General features: G+C 50.6%; 1 protein-coding gene across 3 annotated transcripts in view; it reads right to left on the reverse strand.

Annotated features, from left to right (window-relative positions):
• The window catches only part of LOC142499253 (putative methyltransferase DDB_G0268948), a 37,783-nt gene extending 27,145 nt beyond the window's left edge, over window positions 1–10,638 (reverse strand). The window contains exon 1 of one of the 3 annotated variants that reach the window (XM_075608343.1): window positions 10,489–10,638. In XM_075608343.1, the coding sequence (XP_075464458.1) occupies window positions 10,489–10,623 (135 nt within the window). In that variant the 5' untranslated portion in view covers window positions 10,624–10,638. Of the gene's footprint in view, window positions 1–1,305; window positions 1,452–7,629; window positions 7,730–10,488 lie in introns of those variants that run through there. The other 2 variants (XM_075608345.1, XM_075608344.1) reach the window with 2 other exon arrangements.
• Between the last annotated feature and the right edge of the window lie 1,731 nt (window positions 10,639–12,369).

The raw sequence follows: 12,369 nt of genomic DNA on the forward strand, positions 1-12,369 counted from the left end.
GAGAGAGTGTGATGTGGGGTGGAGGGGGGGAGAGAGTGTGATGTGGGGTGGAGGGGGAGAGTGATGTGGGGTGGAGGGGGGAGAGTGATGTGGGGTGAAGAGGGGGGGGAAGAATGATGTGGGGTGGAGGGGGGGAGAAGAGTGATGTGGGGTGGAGGGGGGGAGAAGAGTGATGTGGGGTGGAGGGGGGGGGAAATGATGTGGGGTGGAGGGGGGGGGAGAATGATGTGGGGTGGAGGGGGGGGGAAAGAGTGATGTGGGGTGGAGGGGGGGAGAGTGATGTGGGGTGGAGGGGGGAGAAGAGTGATGTGGGGTGGAGGGGGGATAAGAGTGATGTGGGGTGGAGGGGGGAGGGTGATGTGGGGTGGAGGGGAAGAGTGATGTGGGGTGGAGGGGGGAGGGGAAGAGTGATGTGGGGTGGAGGGGGGAGGGGAAGAGTGATGTGGGGTGGAGGGGGAGGGGAAGAGTGATGTGGGGTGGAGGGGGGAGGGGAAGAGTGATGTGGGGTGGAGGGGGGAGGGGAAGAGTGATGTGGGGTGGAGGGGGGGGGAGAATGATGAGCGGGGAGAAGAGTGATGTGGGGTGGAGGGGGGAGAGTGATGTGGGGTGGAGGAGGGGGGATAGTGATGTGGGGTGGAGGAGGGGGGATAGTGATGTGGGGTGGAGGAGGGGGGAGAGTGATGTGGGATGGAGGAGGGGGGAGAGTGATGTGGGATGGAGGAGGGGGGAGAGTGATGTGGGGTGGAGGATGGGGGAGAGAGATGTGGGGTGGAGGAGGGGGAGAGTGATTATATACACACACACACACACACACACACACACACACACACACACACACACACACACACACACACACACACACACACACACTGCGCTTCTCCGTGTAAGGAGCATGCTGCTGGTGGTGAAAAGATTGGCCATACTGTACATATGTGAAAAAACAGAAAGTGAATCCCTGCACTTCATCCATTAAGCCAACAATAAATGGGGAAATAAATATACAAAGTGAAAACTAAATCTAAGACAAAGGAGACTGTTGGTTACATCCTTTGATCAAATAATGACAAGCCTGCTAACCAACCTCAAGACACTTTGTTGCGCTTATTGTATTATAATTCCCTGGACTGTATTGTCTTTGTAAAGAGCCGAGTAGTGTACACTGTAGGCGCTATATAAAGATATACATACAATTGCTAAGAAACTGACAGTAAAGCACCACTACTGAACGAAATATTTCAACCTTCATTCTAGAACATGAAACTCATCGGCTCTATCCCACATTTCAGACACAGACCCATAACTAACCTGCTGAAGCTGGAAAAGCTGCTTCACTTGAAATACCTTTGCTGTGATTTGTGCCAGCAGAATTATGTCTTTCCAGAGAGAAGAAATGAACTATGGACTGTGTTTGGCATCGACTCAGCGAAAGGGGCGTCTACACTTTCCATACCTTGCATTTTTTTCTGATAAAGTGGTTGCTACATTACACGAGTTCCGGGAAAAAAGATTGCCAAGTGTGGTTATACAATCAAAAAGGAAATGATTAATCAACCTTGATAATTAATAGGCTATAGAAGATTTGAAATAGCATTAACATGAAGGGTGGCTCTTTTTAAAAAGTGCAATCTTACTCCCCCCCCGCCCTTCCCACCCAAAGATTTTGTTAAGAATTTAAAAATCTAATTATCTAGCTTTGCCTAGTCTAACCATGCTAAAAGCAAAGATTTGGTTTTCTTTCTTTTCTTTGGAAATTACACATTTCTTTCTTAGGGGTTGCCGAGTGGGGGAATGTCAATAGAGTGCTTTCTTTATGCTTAGCCACCCTCACCAGAGCCAGTGGGTACTCAGGCTATGCAAATGTTTGCTAAACAGTGACACCAGATGTCCATTCAGTTAATGCAACCATTTATTATAACTCTAGCTTTTCCTGCCCGATTCTTGTGCAACAAAATCAATTGTATTTAATAATAGTTGTTATCAAACTGACTGTAAAAGTATTGCGATGCCCCCGTACGTGAAGGCCTGTATTTACTCTTTTTTAAATGATGATGATGATACCCGCAGTCATGTGCCTATGACTTCACTGCTAATTCTACCATGTTATTATTTTCTGTATTTCTGCTACAAGCCCCCAATAAAGGAAAAAGATTGTTAAAAAAAAAAAAAATGATGATGAAAGTATCCGCAGGAAATTAAAACCCTCCCAAATCTTAGAACACCATGTTTACAAACTAATTTTTTTTTTGTAAGTGATTAAAAAAAAATTTGTGTCACATTTTGGTTTAAAAAAATGCATTAAATTATCCAGATGTAACTTGACATCATGGTCCTAGGCAGAATTGACCCTTTACAAAATTACAACATGGAATTTATTATTTAAGTAATATTCCCCAAAGAACTGGCCAATAATGCCCTGGCTGGAAGAGTTGAAGAGCCAAGGCAAAGCAGAGGGACTCTAACCCAGCCAGAGCATTATTGGCCAGTAATGCCCTGTTCTGAGAGGATTATTACAATTACAGGCATACCCCGCTTTAAGGACACCCACTTTAAGTACACTCGCGAGTAAGTACATGTCGCCCAATAGGCAAACGGCATCTCGCGCATGCGCCTGTCAGCACGTCCTGAACAACAATACCGGCTCCCTACCTGTACCGAAGCTGTGCGCAAGCGGGGAGACTATAGGGCCTGTTACAAATGCGTTATTTACATCAGTTATGCACATATATGACGATTGCAGTACAGTACATGCATCAATAAGTGGAAAAAGGTAGTGCTTCACTTTAAGTACATTTTCGCTTTACATACATGCTCCGGTCCCATTGCGTACGTTAATGCGGGGTATGCCTGTATAGGCTAAATGTAGGCTAATTTATTTATTTTTACATTTTCATAAAAATTCAATGACTACAAAAGTGTCTATCTTTTTTATCAGCATGATTGTCTACATTCTTTTGCTTTTACTGCAAGTTTATTAAAAGGAAATTATACATACACACAGCCCCCTCTATATACACACACTCTGCAGCCCCTCCCCTTTATGTACACCAACACACTCTGCAGTCCCCTCCCACTCCCCCTCCTCTACACCCACAAAACACACGGCAGCCCTCCTCCAACCTCTACACTCACAAAACACACACACTCTGCAGCCCTCCTCCAACCAATACACCCACTGAAACACACAAACACTGCAACCCCCCTCTATACCCACAAAACACACTGCAGACACACACACACACCAGACTGCTGCCCCCTCTACATCCACAAAACACACACCAGCAGCCCCCCTCTACATCCACTGCAGCCCCCCTCTGACCCACAAACACACACACTGCAGACACACACAAACCAACAAAACAGACTCTGCCACCTCTACATCCACAAAACACACACCAGCAGCCCCCTCTCTACACCCACTGCAGCCCCCCTGTAAACACACACACACACCAACAAAAAACTCTGCAGCCCCCTCTACACCCACAAAACACACCAACAGAAGACACACACACACCAATAAAACACTCTGCTGGCCCCCTTTACACCCACACAACAGACACACAAACCATTCCCCTCTCTCTGCAGGCAGAGTGGGGGAGGATTCAGTGTCTTTCTGCTGCCTCCTGTCCAATCACCTCCCCTGTCCGAGAGCTGATCTCAATCTTTTGGAATGAGAACTGAAAGCCGATTGGCTGAAAAACTTGGCAGGGTGCCAGAAATTCCGGGCCATTACTGATTGGATAATGCCTGGAATTCAACAACTTTAGCCTATAATTAAGTAATAATCCCCTCAGAACAGGGCATTATTGGCCAGTAATGCCCTGTTCTGAGGGGATTATTACTATTATAGGCTAAATGTAGGCTTTTTTTTTTAATTTTTCATAAAAAAGATACACTTTTGTAGTCATGGATTTTTATAAAGCACTAGCTGAGAGACCCGGCGTTGCCCGGGATGTAAATGCATAATAGGTAGTATTATTTATAAATTGTGGAACAATAGGTGACTGTTTGTTGTAAAGGTTGGATAATAATATTGAAAAGAAAGATGGAAGAAAATGTAATACGATGTTGTATAAAAATGGTTTATTGTAACCACACCACAGTACAATGTATATTTTGGTGGCATAAGTGATGTAAAAATCTGAGTGGTGTGTCCTGCTAGGGTGTGAGGCGGCGGGTGGCGCGTGGGTTGTGAGTGCTGTGTGCGAGTGGGGGTCCTGCTAGGGTGTGAGGCGGCGGGTGGTGCGTGGGTTGTGAGTGCTGTCTGTGAGTGGGGGTCCTGCAAGGGTGTGAGGCGGCGGCTGGCGCGTGAGTTGTGAGTGCTGTCTGTGAGTGGGGGTCCTGCTAGGGTGTGAGGCGGTGGGTCAGTGATGTCGGTGCGTAGGGGCGGGAGGCGGCAGGTATGTGTCGAGTGTGGCGGGTGTCTGTTGAGTGCGTGCAGCGGCTGTGAGGCGGTGGGTGAAAGGCAGAGGCGGCCGGAGTAAGGGCGGGTGAAAGGCAGAGGCGGGGGTGGGGAGGCGGTAAGGCGGGCATGAAGGCGAAGGGCGGCGGGAAGGGGAGGAGGGGGGCAAGGGGTGGAGGAGGGGGGAAGGGGGGGAGGGGTGAGGTGGTGGGAAGGGGGAGGTGGTGGGAAGGGGGAGGCGGTGGGAAGGGGGGTGGGAGGCGGTGGGAAGGGGGGGGGAGGCGGTGGGAAGGGGGGGAGGGAGGCGGTGGGAAGGGGGGGGGGAGGCGGTGGGAAGGGGGGGGGGAGGCGGTGGGAAGGGGGGGGAGGCGGTGGGGGGAGGCGGTGGGAAGGGGTGGGGGGAGGCGGTGGGAAGGGGGGCTGGGAGGCGGTGGGAAGGGGGGGAGGCGGTGGGAAGGGGGGGAGGCGGTGGGAAGGGGGGGGAGGCGGTGGGAAGGTGGAGGGAAGGGGGGGGGGAGGCGGTGGGAAGGGGGGGGGGAGGCGGTGGGAAGGGGGGGGGAGGCGGTGGGAAGGGGGGGAGGCAGTGGGAAGGGGGGGAGGCAGTGGGAAGGGGGGGAGGCAGTGGGAAGGGGGGGAGGCAGTGGGAAGGGGGGGGGGAGGCGGTGGGAAGGGGGGGGGGTGGAGGGGAGGGGTGGAGGGGAGGTGAAGGTGGGGGGGTGGAGGGGAGGTGAAGGTGGGGGGGTGGAGGGGAGGTGAAGGGGGGGTGGAGGGGAGGTGAAGGGGGGGAGTGGAAGGGAGGTGAAGGGGGGGGGGTGGAGGGGAGGTGAAGGGGGGGTGGAGGGGAGGTGAAGGGGGGGTGGTGAAGGGGGGGGTGGAGGGGAGGTGAAGGGGGGGTGGTAAATGGGGGTGGAAGGGAGAAGTGGAGTGAGGGGAGGTGAAAGGGGATGAGGGGAGGTGATGGGGGGTGAGGGGAGGTGAAGGCCGCTCACTCACCCGTCCGGCAGGTCCCACGTGGATGTGAGGCGGGAGGCAGCGTGTTGTGGCCGCTCTCCCGCTGTGTCCCGGGCGCTCGCTCGCTCCCCCGCTGACTGTAGCGGCGCCGGGGGGGGGGGGGGGGTATCGGGGAGACACTGACACGGGAGGGGGGGGGGGGGGTGGAGGGGAGGTGAAGGCCGCTCACTCACCCATCCGGCAGGTCCCACGTGGATGTGAGGCGGGAGGCAGCGTGTTGTGGCCGCTCTCCCGCTGTGTCCCGGGCGCTCGCTCGCTCCCCCGCTGACTGTAGCGGCGCCGGGGGGGGGGGGTATCGGGGAGACACTGACACGGGAGGGGGGGTGGAGGGGAGGTGAAGGCCGCTCACTCACCCATCCGGCAGGTCCCACGTGGATCTGAGGCGGGAGGCAGCGTGTTGTGGCCGCTCCCCCGCTGTGTCCCGGGCGCCGCCATCTTGGGCACTCGGCGCCGCGAGGCAGCCTGCCTGGCCACTGGCTGTTCCCCCGCCGGGGAGGGGTGAGTTGTAGCGCCGGGGAGGGGGGGGGCATGTATATGTGTGGGGGGGAGAGGTGGGAGATATAGAAGGGGGGGTCTCGCACGGCCGCTGACACTGGGTGGGGGGGGGGGCGCTGAAGGGGTAATAATAGTGTGTGTGTCCCGCTGACTGTAGCGGCGCCGGGGTAGAGGGGGGGGGGGTCGGGGTGAAAGCGCGGGAGACACGGGGAGAGGAGGTGCGCGCGGGTGCTGCTAACACTGTGAGCCCCGCTAATGTATGTAACAGTGTGTGTGTGTGTGTGTGTGTCACTGTGTGTGTGTCCCTGTGTGTGTGTGTGTGTGTGTGTCCGTCCCTGTGTGTGTGTGTGTGTCCCTGTGTGTGTGTGTCCCTGTGTGTGTGTCCCCCCCCTGTGTGTGTGTGTCCCCCTGTGTTCCCTGTGTGTGTGTGTATCAATGTGTGTGTGTGTGTGTGTGTGACCCCCCCTGTGTGTGTGTGTGTGTGTCTGTGTGTGTGTGTGTCCCCCTGTGTGTGTGTGTGTGTCCCTGTGTGTCCTTTGGCCCGTCACTCCGCCTCAGGCCAATGAGAGGTGTGCGGGGGCGGGCGGGCCAAGGGACCAATGAGATTTCCCCTAGGGACACCGGACATCCAGGCAGGCAGGCAAACATACAGTGCTTTCACTAATATAGTATAAGATGATTGTCTACATTCTTAGGCTGCGCTTATAGTGCCTTGCGACGTCGCTCCGAAACAAATCCATGGACTCCGTCGCAAGTGCTTATAGTAAGTGCGACGACAACAGAGTGACCAAAAATTTTGAAACCGGATAAATTTAATTTTTTAGAGACAGTCGCCACATGTGTCTCTAAACCAATGAAATTGCGCGCCCCGTCCCTTTTAGCGACGTCATGGCTTTGTCGCCAGCAACTTCGCTAAAAATCAAATTACAACTTTCGCCAGTGGCGACGGCATCGGCCGCGTCGCCAGCACTATATCGCGGCCTTATGCTTTTACTGCAAGTTTATTAAAAGGAAATTGTGCATACACACAGCCACACACCACCTCTATACACACAAACCCACTCTGCAGTCCCCCTACACACTGTGCAGCCCCCTCCTCTACACTCATATCAGCCCCCCTCTGCACCCACACACACAGAAACACACTGCAGCCCCCCGTAAACCCACAAAACAGCAGACACACACACACACAAACACACTGCAGGCCTCCTCCACCATATACATGCACACACACTGCAGCCCCCTGTAAACCCACAAAACAGTAGACACACACACAAACACACTCTGCAGGCCTCCTCCACCATCTACACGCACGCACACTGCAGCACCCCTCTCCACCCACAAAACACACTGCATACACACCAACAAAACAGTGATGCCCCCCTCTACATCCACAAAACCCACACCAGCAGCCCCCCCTCTACATCCACTGCAGCCCCACTGTAAACCCACACACTAGACACCACTCTGCACCTCTCCTCCACAAAACACACTAGACACACAAACCAACAAAACAGACTGACACCTCTACATCTGCAAAAACACACCAGTAGCCCCCTTCCTACACCCACTGCAGCCCCCCTGTAAACCCACACACTGTAGACACACACCAACAAAACACTGTGCACCCCTCTTCCACCCACAAAACACACACACTACAGCCCCCCCTCTACACCAACAAAACATACTCTGCTGGCCCCTTTACACCCACAAAACACACAAACCTTTCCCCTCCCTCTCCTGTGCAGAGCTCTCTTCAGGTAGGGTGGAGGAGGAATCAGTGCCTTGCTGCTGCCTCCTGTCCAATCACCACCCCTGTCTAAGAGCTGTGAATGAGAACTGAAAGCTGATTGGCTCAGTGCCAAAAATTCCAGCCTATTACTGATTGGTTAAAATTCTTGGCATTATCCAATCAGAGAGCAGGTACAGTATTTCAATAATGCCCGAAATTGAACAGCTGTAGCCTATACTATAGAGCTGCACAGAAGAGTGAGGGAAAAGGTTTGAGTCTGTTGTGTGTTTTGGGGGTGTAAAGGGGACAGCAGAGTTTGTTTTGTTGGTGTGTCTGCTGTGTGTGTGTTTTGGGTGTAGAGGGGAGGCTGCAGTGTGTGTGTGTGTGTGTGTGTGTGTGTGTGTGTGTGTGTGTGTGTGTGTGTGTGTGTTATGGGTGAGGAGGGGTGCAGAGTGTTTTGTGTGTGTGTGTGTGTGTGTGTGTGTGTGTGTGTGTTGTATGGGTGGAGGAGGGGTGCAGAGTGTTTTGTTGGTGTGTGTGTCTGGAGTGTGTGGGTTTACAGTGTGTCTGCAGTGGGTTTAGAGAGGGGGCTGCTGGTGTGTTTTTGCGGATATAGAGGTGCCAGTCTGTTTTGTTGGTTTGTGTGTGTCTGCAGCATGTTTTGTTGGTGCAGAGGGGGGTTGCAGTGTGTTTTGTGGGTGGAGGAGAGGTGCAGAGTTTGTGCGTTTGGGTTTACAGGGGGCTGCAGTTGGTGTAGAGGGGGGTCTGCTGGTGTGTGTTGTGGATGTAGAGGGGGGCAGCAGTCTGTTTGGTGGGTGTAGAGGGGGACTGCAGTGTTTGTATCAGTGGGTGTAGATGGTGGAGGAGGGCTGCAGACTGTGTTTGTGTGTCTGCTGTTTCGTGCGTTTACAGTGGGCTGCAGTATATTTGTGGGTGTAGAGGGGGACTGCTGTGTGTGTGTGTGTGTGTGTATAGAGGGAGGTCTGCAAAGTGTGTGTGTGTGTGTGTGTGTGTGTGTGTGTGTGTGTGTGTGTGTGTGTGTGTGTGTGTGTGTGTGTGTGTGTGTGTGTAGGGGGCTGTGTGTATGTACAATTTCCTTTTAATAAACTTGCAGTAAATGCATAATAATGTAGACAATCATGCTGATAAAAATGAATGACTACAAAAGTATATATTTTTATGACAAATGAAAAAAAAAGCCTACATTTAGCCTATAATAGTAATAATCCCCTCAGAACAAGGCATTACTGGCCAATAATGCCCTGACTGGGTTAAAGTCCCTCTGCTTCGCCTTGGGCCTTCATCTCTTCCAGCCAGGGCATTATTGGTCAGTAATGCCCTGTTCTTCGGGGATTATTACTTAATTATTGTAGAAGTACATACATAGAAATACATTCCCTTCATCTTCTAAAATTGATTATTAAAGCAGGAATCCTACAGTATTTAATTATTTAATCTTACCCGAACTGGTCCTCCATGTCCATAGCCACCCTCCCCGATTTTGGATAAACTGCAGGTAGTTTGTTTTTTTGGCACAGTTTTGACACACAATAGTGTGAATACAGTATGGCAGCGGACCACAGACAAAAGATCAGCAAAAGAGTCAACAGTTATTTTACTTTAAAAAAATTGCTAATGTTTCAGTGTAAAAAAATTAGCTAAATTGTCACATTTTGCCATACATATAATCACTGCTTTTTATTTGCAACGAAGACACCGACTTTGTTTATTTTCTATTTTACTTTTTTCTGAATATTCGCATTAAGAATTTTTTTTTTATTTGAGCTTCTCACGTTTTGAGGGAAGCAGGATTTAAACACTAAGGGTGCGGCCCCAGTGCGTTCTGTTTCACGTGCGCCCGACGGGGGGGCGGCACGTGCACAGCGCTGCACCGCGATCTGCAGTCCTGGTAGAGGGAGCATTTGTGAAGGGAGGGGGCGTGGCGGTGGATTTGCAGGGACGTGGCCATAACCTCACACGGCTGGTTCGTCCTGATTGGCTGAACCACCGGCGGGGCGTGGCCACGCCTCCATCGCAAACTCTAGAGTTTAAATTCCCCTGCCTGACTAAAAACCTGTCGCACACCACTGGGGAAAGGTGCGCGACAAGGTAGTAACTGGGAACTGCCTGTCTGGGGGAGGAGCTTGAACGCACAGTGCACGTAGAAGGGACTGGGGCCGCCCCCTAAGGCCTCGCGCGCTTACGTCCGTCGCAATTTCTGTTTGTTCGGTGGGAGTTTTCAAACTTAAAACTCCACCGGCGGCAAAGTGCAGCGTTGTCGCTGCAACATTTTGCCGCCACAACCAAAATTTTAATTTGTTGCTACTGTCGCGTGACGTATGCGTTACACCCCCCCTCCCCCCACCACCACCACCCCCAAACTCCGTGACCCAACTCCTGCAGTTTGAGCAGAAATCGCTGCGCTGCAGGCGCGTGCGGCGGAGGCGCGAACGCAAGCACGCTACTTCAGCGGTCTGTTTGAGCGAGCCCTAAGGCTGTTATTTCTAAACTCTGATTATGTGAATATTGTGAAATGTTGCATTTTTCATGGTCAATTCGATCTTTGCCAAAAAATGCAACCACTACAGACATGGCCGCTGTGGTTCATCAAAAGAAAGCTGGAATGTCATCTTCCTCTGGCCACATTGATTCCCTAATTTGCACATTGTCCTCCTAGTCCAGCACAGGCTCGTTCCCTGGGAGTCTGTGGACATTGAGGGACCACTGACAAGCTCAGTGGGACCCATCGTTTCAGGTAAGGTTTAAAAAAGAGAAGAACATGTTATACCCGAGATTGCTTCTTTAAGTGAGTAGGATATAAACTCTAATGTACACAATACACCATACTTACAGTACGGCAGTGAAGGAGGAACCAGGAAGCAAAGACTGTTCCAAAGAGAGGAGAGAGGGGGAAATGTAAATCAAGCATAACCCACTGCAAAGGTTTTGTGAACAGTGGCGACTGAAATATGCTTCTATACTCCATTATGCTTCTATTTGTAGCATTCCAAATCAATTACATTTAAATTGAGCGAGTTACAAATGCACAAGACAGAATTACTATACACCACCCGCCCTCTGGCTTGGTGTGGTCTGAAAAGAATTACTGCACCATGACGTGTAGTGTTTGAAACGGACTAATTTCTTTAGCTCAGAGAATACAAAGAGAAGGGCTGAAGTTTGCAGAGGGGAAAAAAAAGTCAGTTCAGAAAAATAGTTTACAAGGACAAGAGACACAAAGTGTATTTCATATAGGCTCCCCCCACCGGTTTGCATATAAATAATACCAGCAGAGAGCACAAATTTGAACCCCATTCGCTGCCAGAGGGGCCAGCAATGTATTTCATAGCAGAGGAGTTGATGGTGCACTTTTTCCTTTCTTCCTACTGACAGCTCTTTATCTGTACAAATGAACTCACATGCTGTACAGACACTGATGTACACACAGATTGTACCACCCTGTTACAAAAAAAGCTATTTAGCAAAACAGAATTAGGTGAGCTCAGACCTACTCCTAGCAGAATGTACATGTATTAATAGCACTATACTGTATAACTCAGTACCTTGTGGAATATGCTGCAAGGGATAGGGAATTGGCCATACAATACATTTGAAAACAAATACAAACACTCTGAGCTCCTCCCAAATTTGCTTGTAATTTTGTGGAGAGTTCTGTAACTCTATCCTTAGGCCGTGATTATACAGAAAAACGCGTGTGGCGCTGCGTTCTATGTGCCAGGTGTTGTATCGACAAGCACTGTGAGGACTTCCGTGTATGCGCGCGCAGCCTGCGATACACGTGGAGTCAGCGTTTGGTTACACGGAATGAAGACGGCTTGTGAGGCAGCCGAGAGCGGGACATTTAAACGGAGGTGATACTAACATAGCGGCACAAACGTTGGCGGTTATACATGAGGAGGAGAGCCCCCGCAAACCGGTCCCGTGGTCGGCAGCTTTGGAAAAAGACAAGCTTGACTGTGCCTGATTTTTGCTTTCTTGCTGTGAGTAGTATTTCAATTTTTCTCCACCGGAGCAGCATTCATCTGTTCTCACTCCCTGCACATGCTTTATTTTATGGTGTATGCTTATGAATTATTTTTCATTTATTAAATTAGTCTTGTTCAGTTCATAGGTATTTTGTGATTGTCTTTTAGTGTATCATGTCTAAGTGTGTCTAGTTTTATGTGTATTTTTTGTCCTTTTTACAGTATATCTGTTATAAGCTATGTGTCACGGTAGCTTATGACAAGATATAATAAACACCAAATATCTGGGTTGAACTGAACGAGGCTTAGATATAATAAAATATATTTATTCCTTAAAAAGGTGAACACAGCAATATAGTACAATTAACAGGCAAGAAGGTGTAACGGGTATTCCACCCCACCCAATCGCAGATATAGTGTGGGTGCGGGTAACATACAATGTTACCAGGTGTGGTGCTTTACCTGTTAGGCTCACAGGAGGGCTGAGCTTCCGCCACGGGGAACCTGGGGCAATTATAGGAATAATAAGAGTAACCTCGTACTCGGTGCAGCGCCTCCACCTGCGATGGCTCCCACCAGAGGGGGAGTGATCCTCGCAGGACAATATACAAATACTCGCACACCTTAAGTATGATTACCAATAACGTTTACTTAGGAACTTTAGATACATATACCATCAACATAAATAACAGGTGTATCTCCCTAGAGGAGACACTACTACGGCGTCTCGTAGAACGCAACTTCCT

The sequence above is a fragment of the Ascaphus truei genome, chromosome 7, assembly GCF_040206685.1.
Source record: "Ascaphus truei isolate aAscTru1 chromosome 7, aAscTru1.hap1, whole genome shotgun sequence".
NCBI lineage: Eukaryota > Metazoa > Chordata > Amphibia > Anura > Ascaphidae > Ascaphus > Ascaphus truei.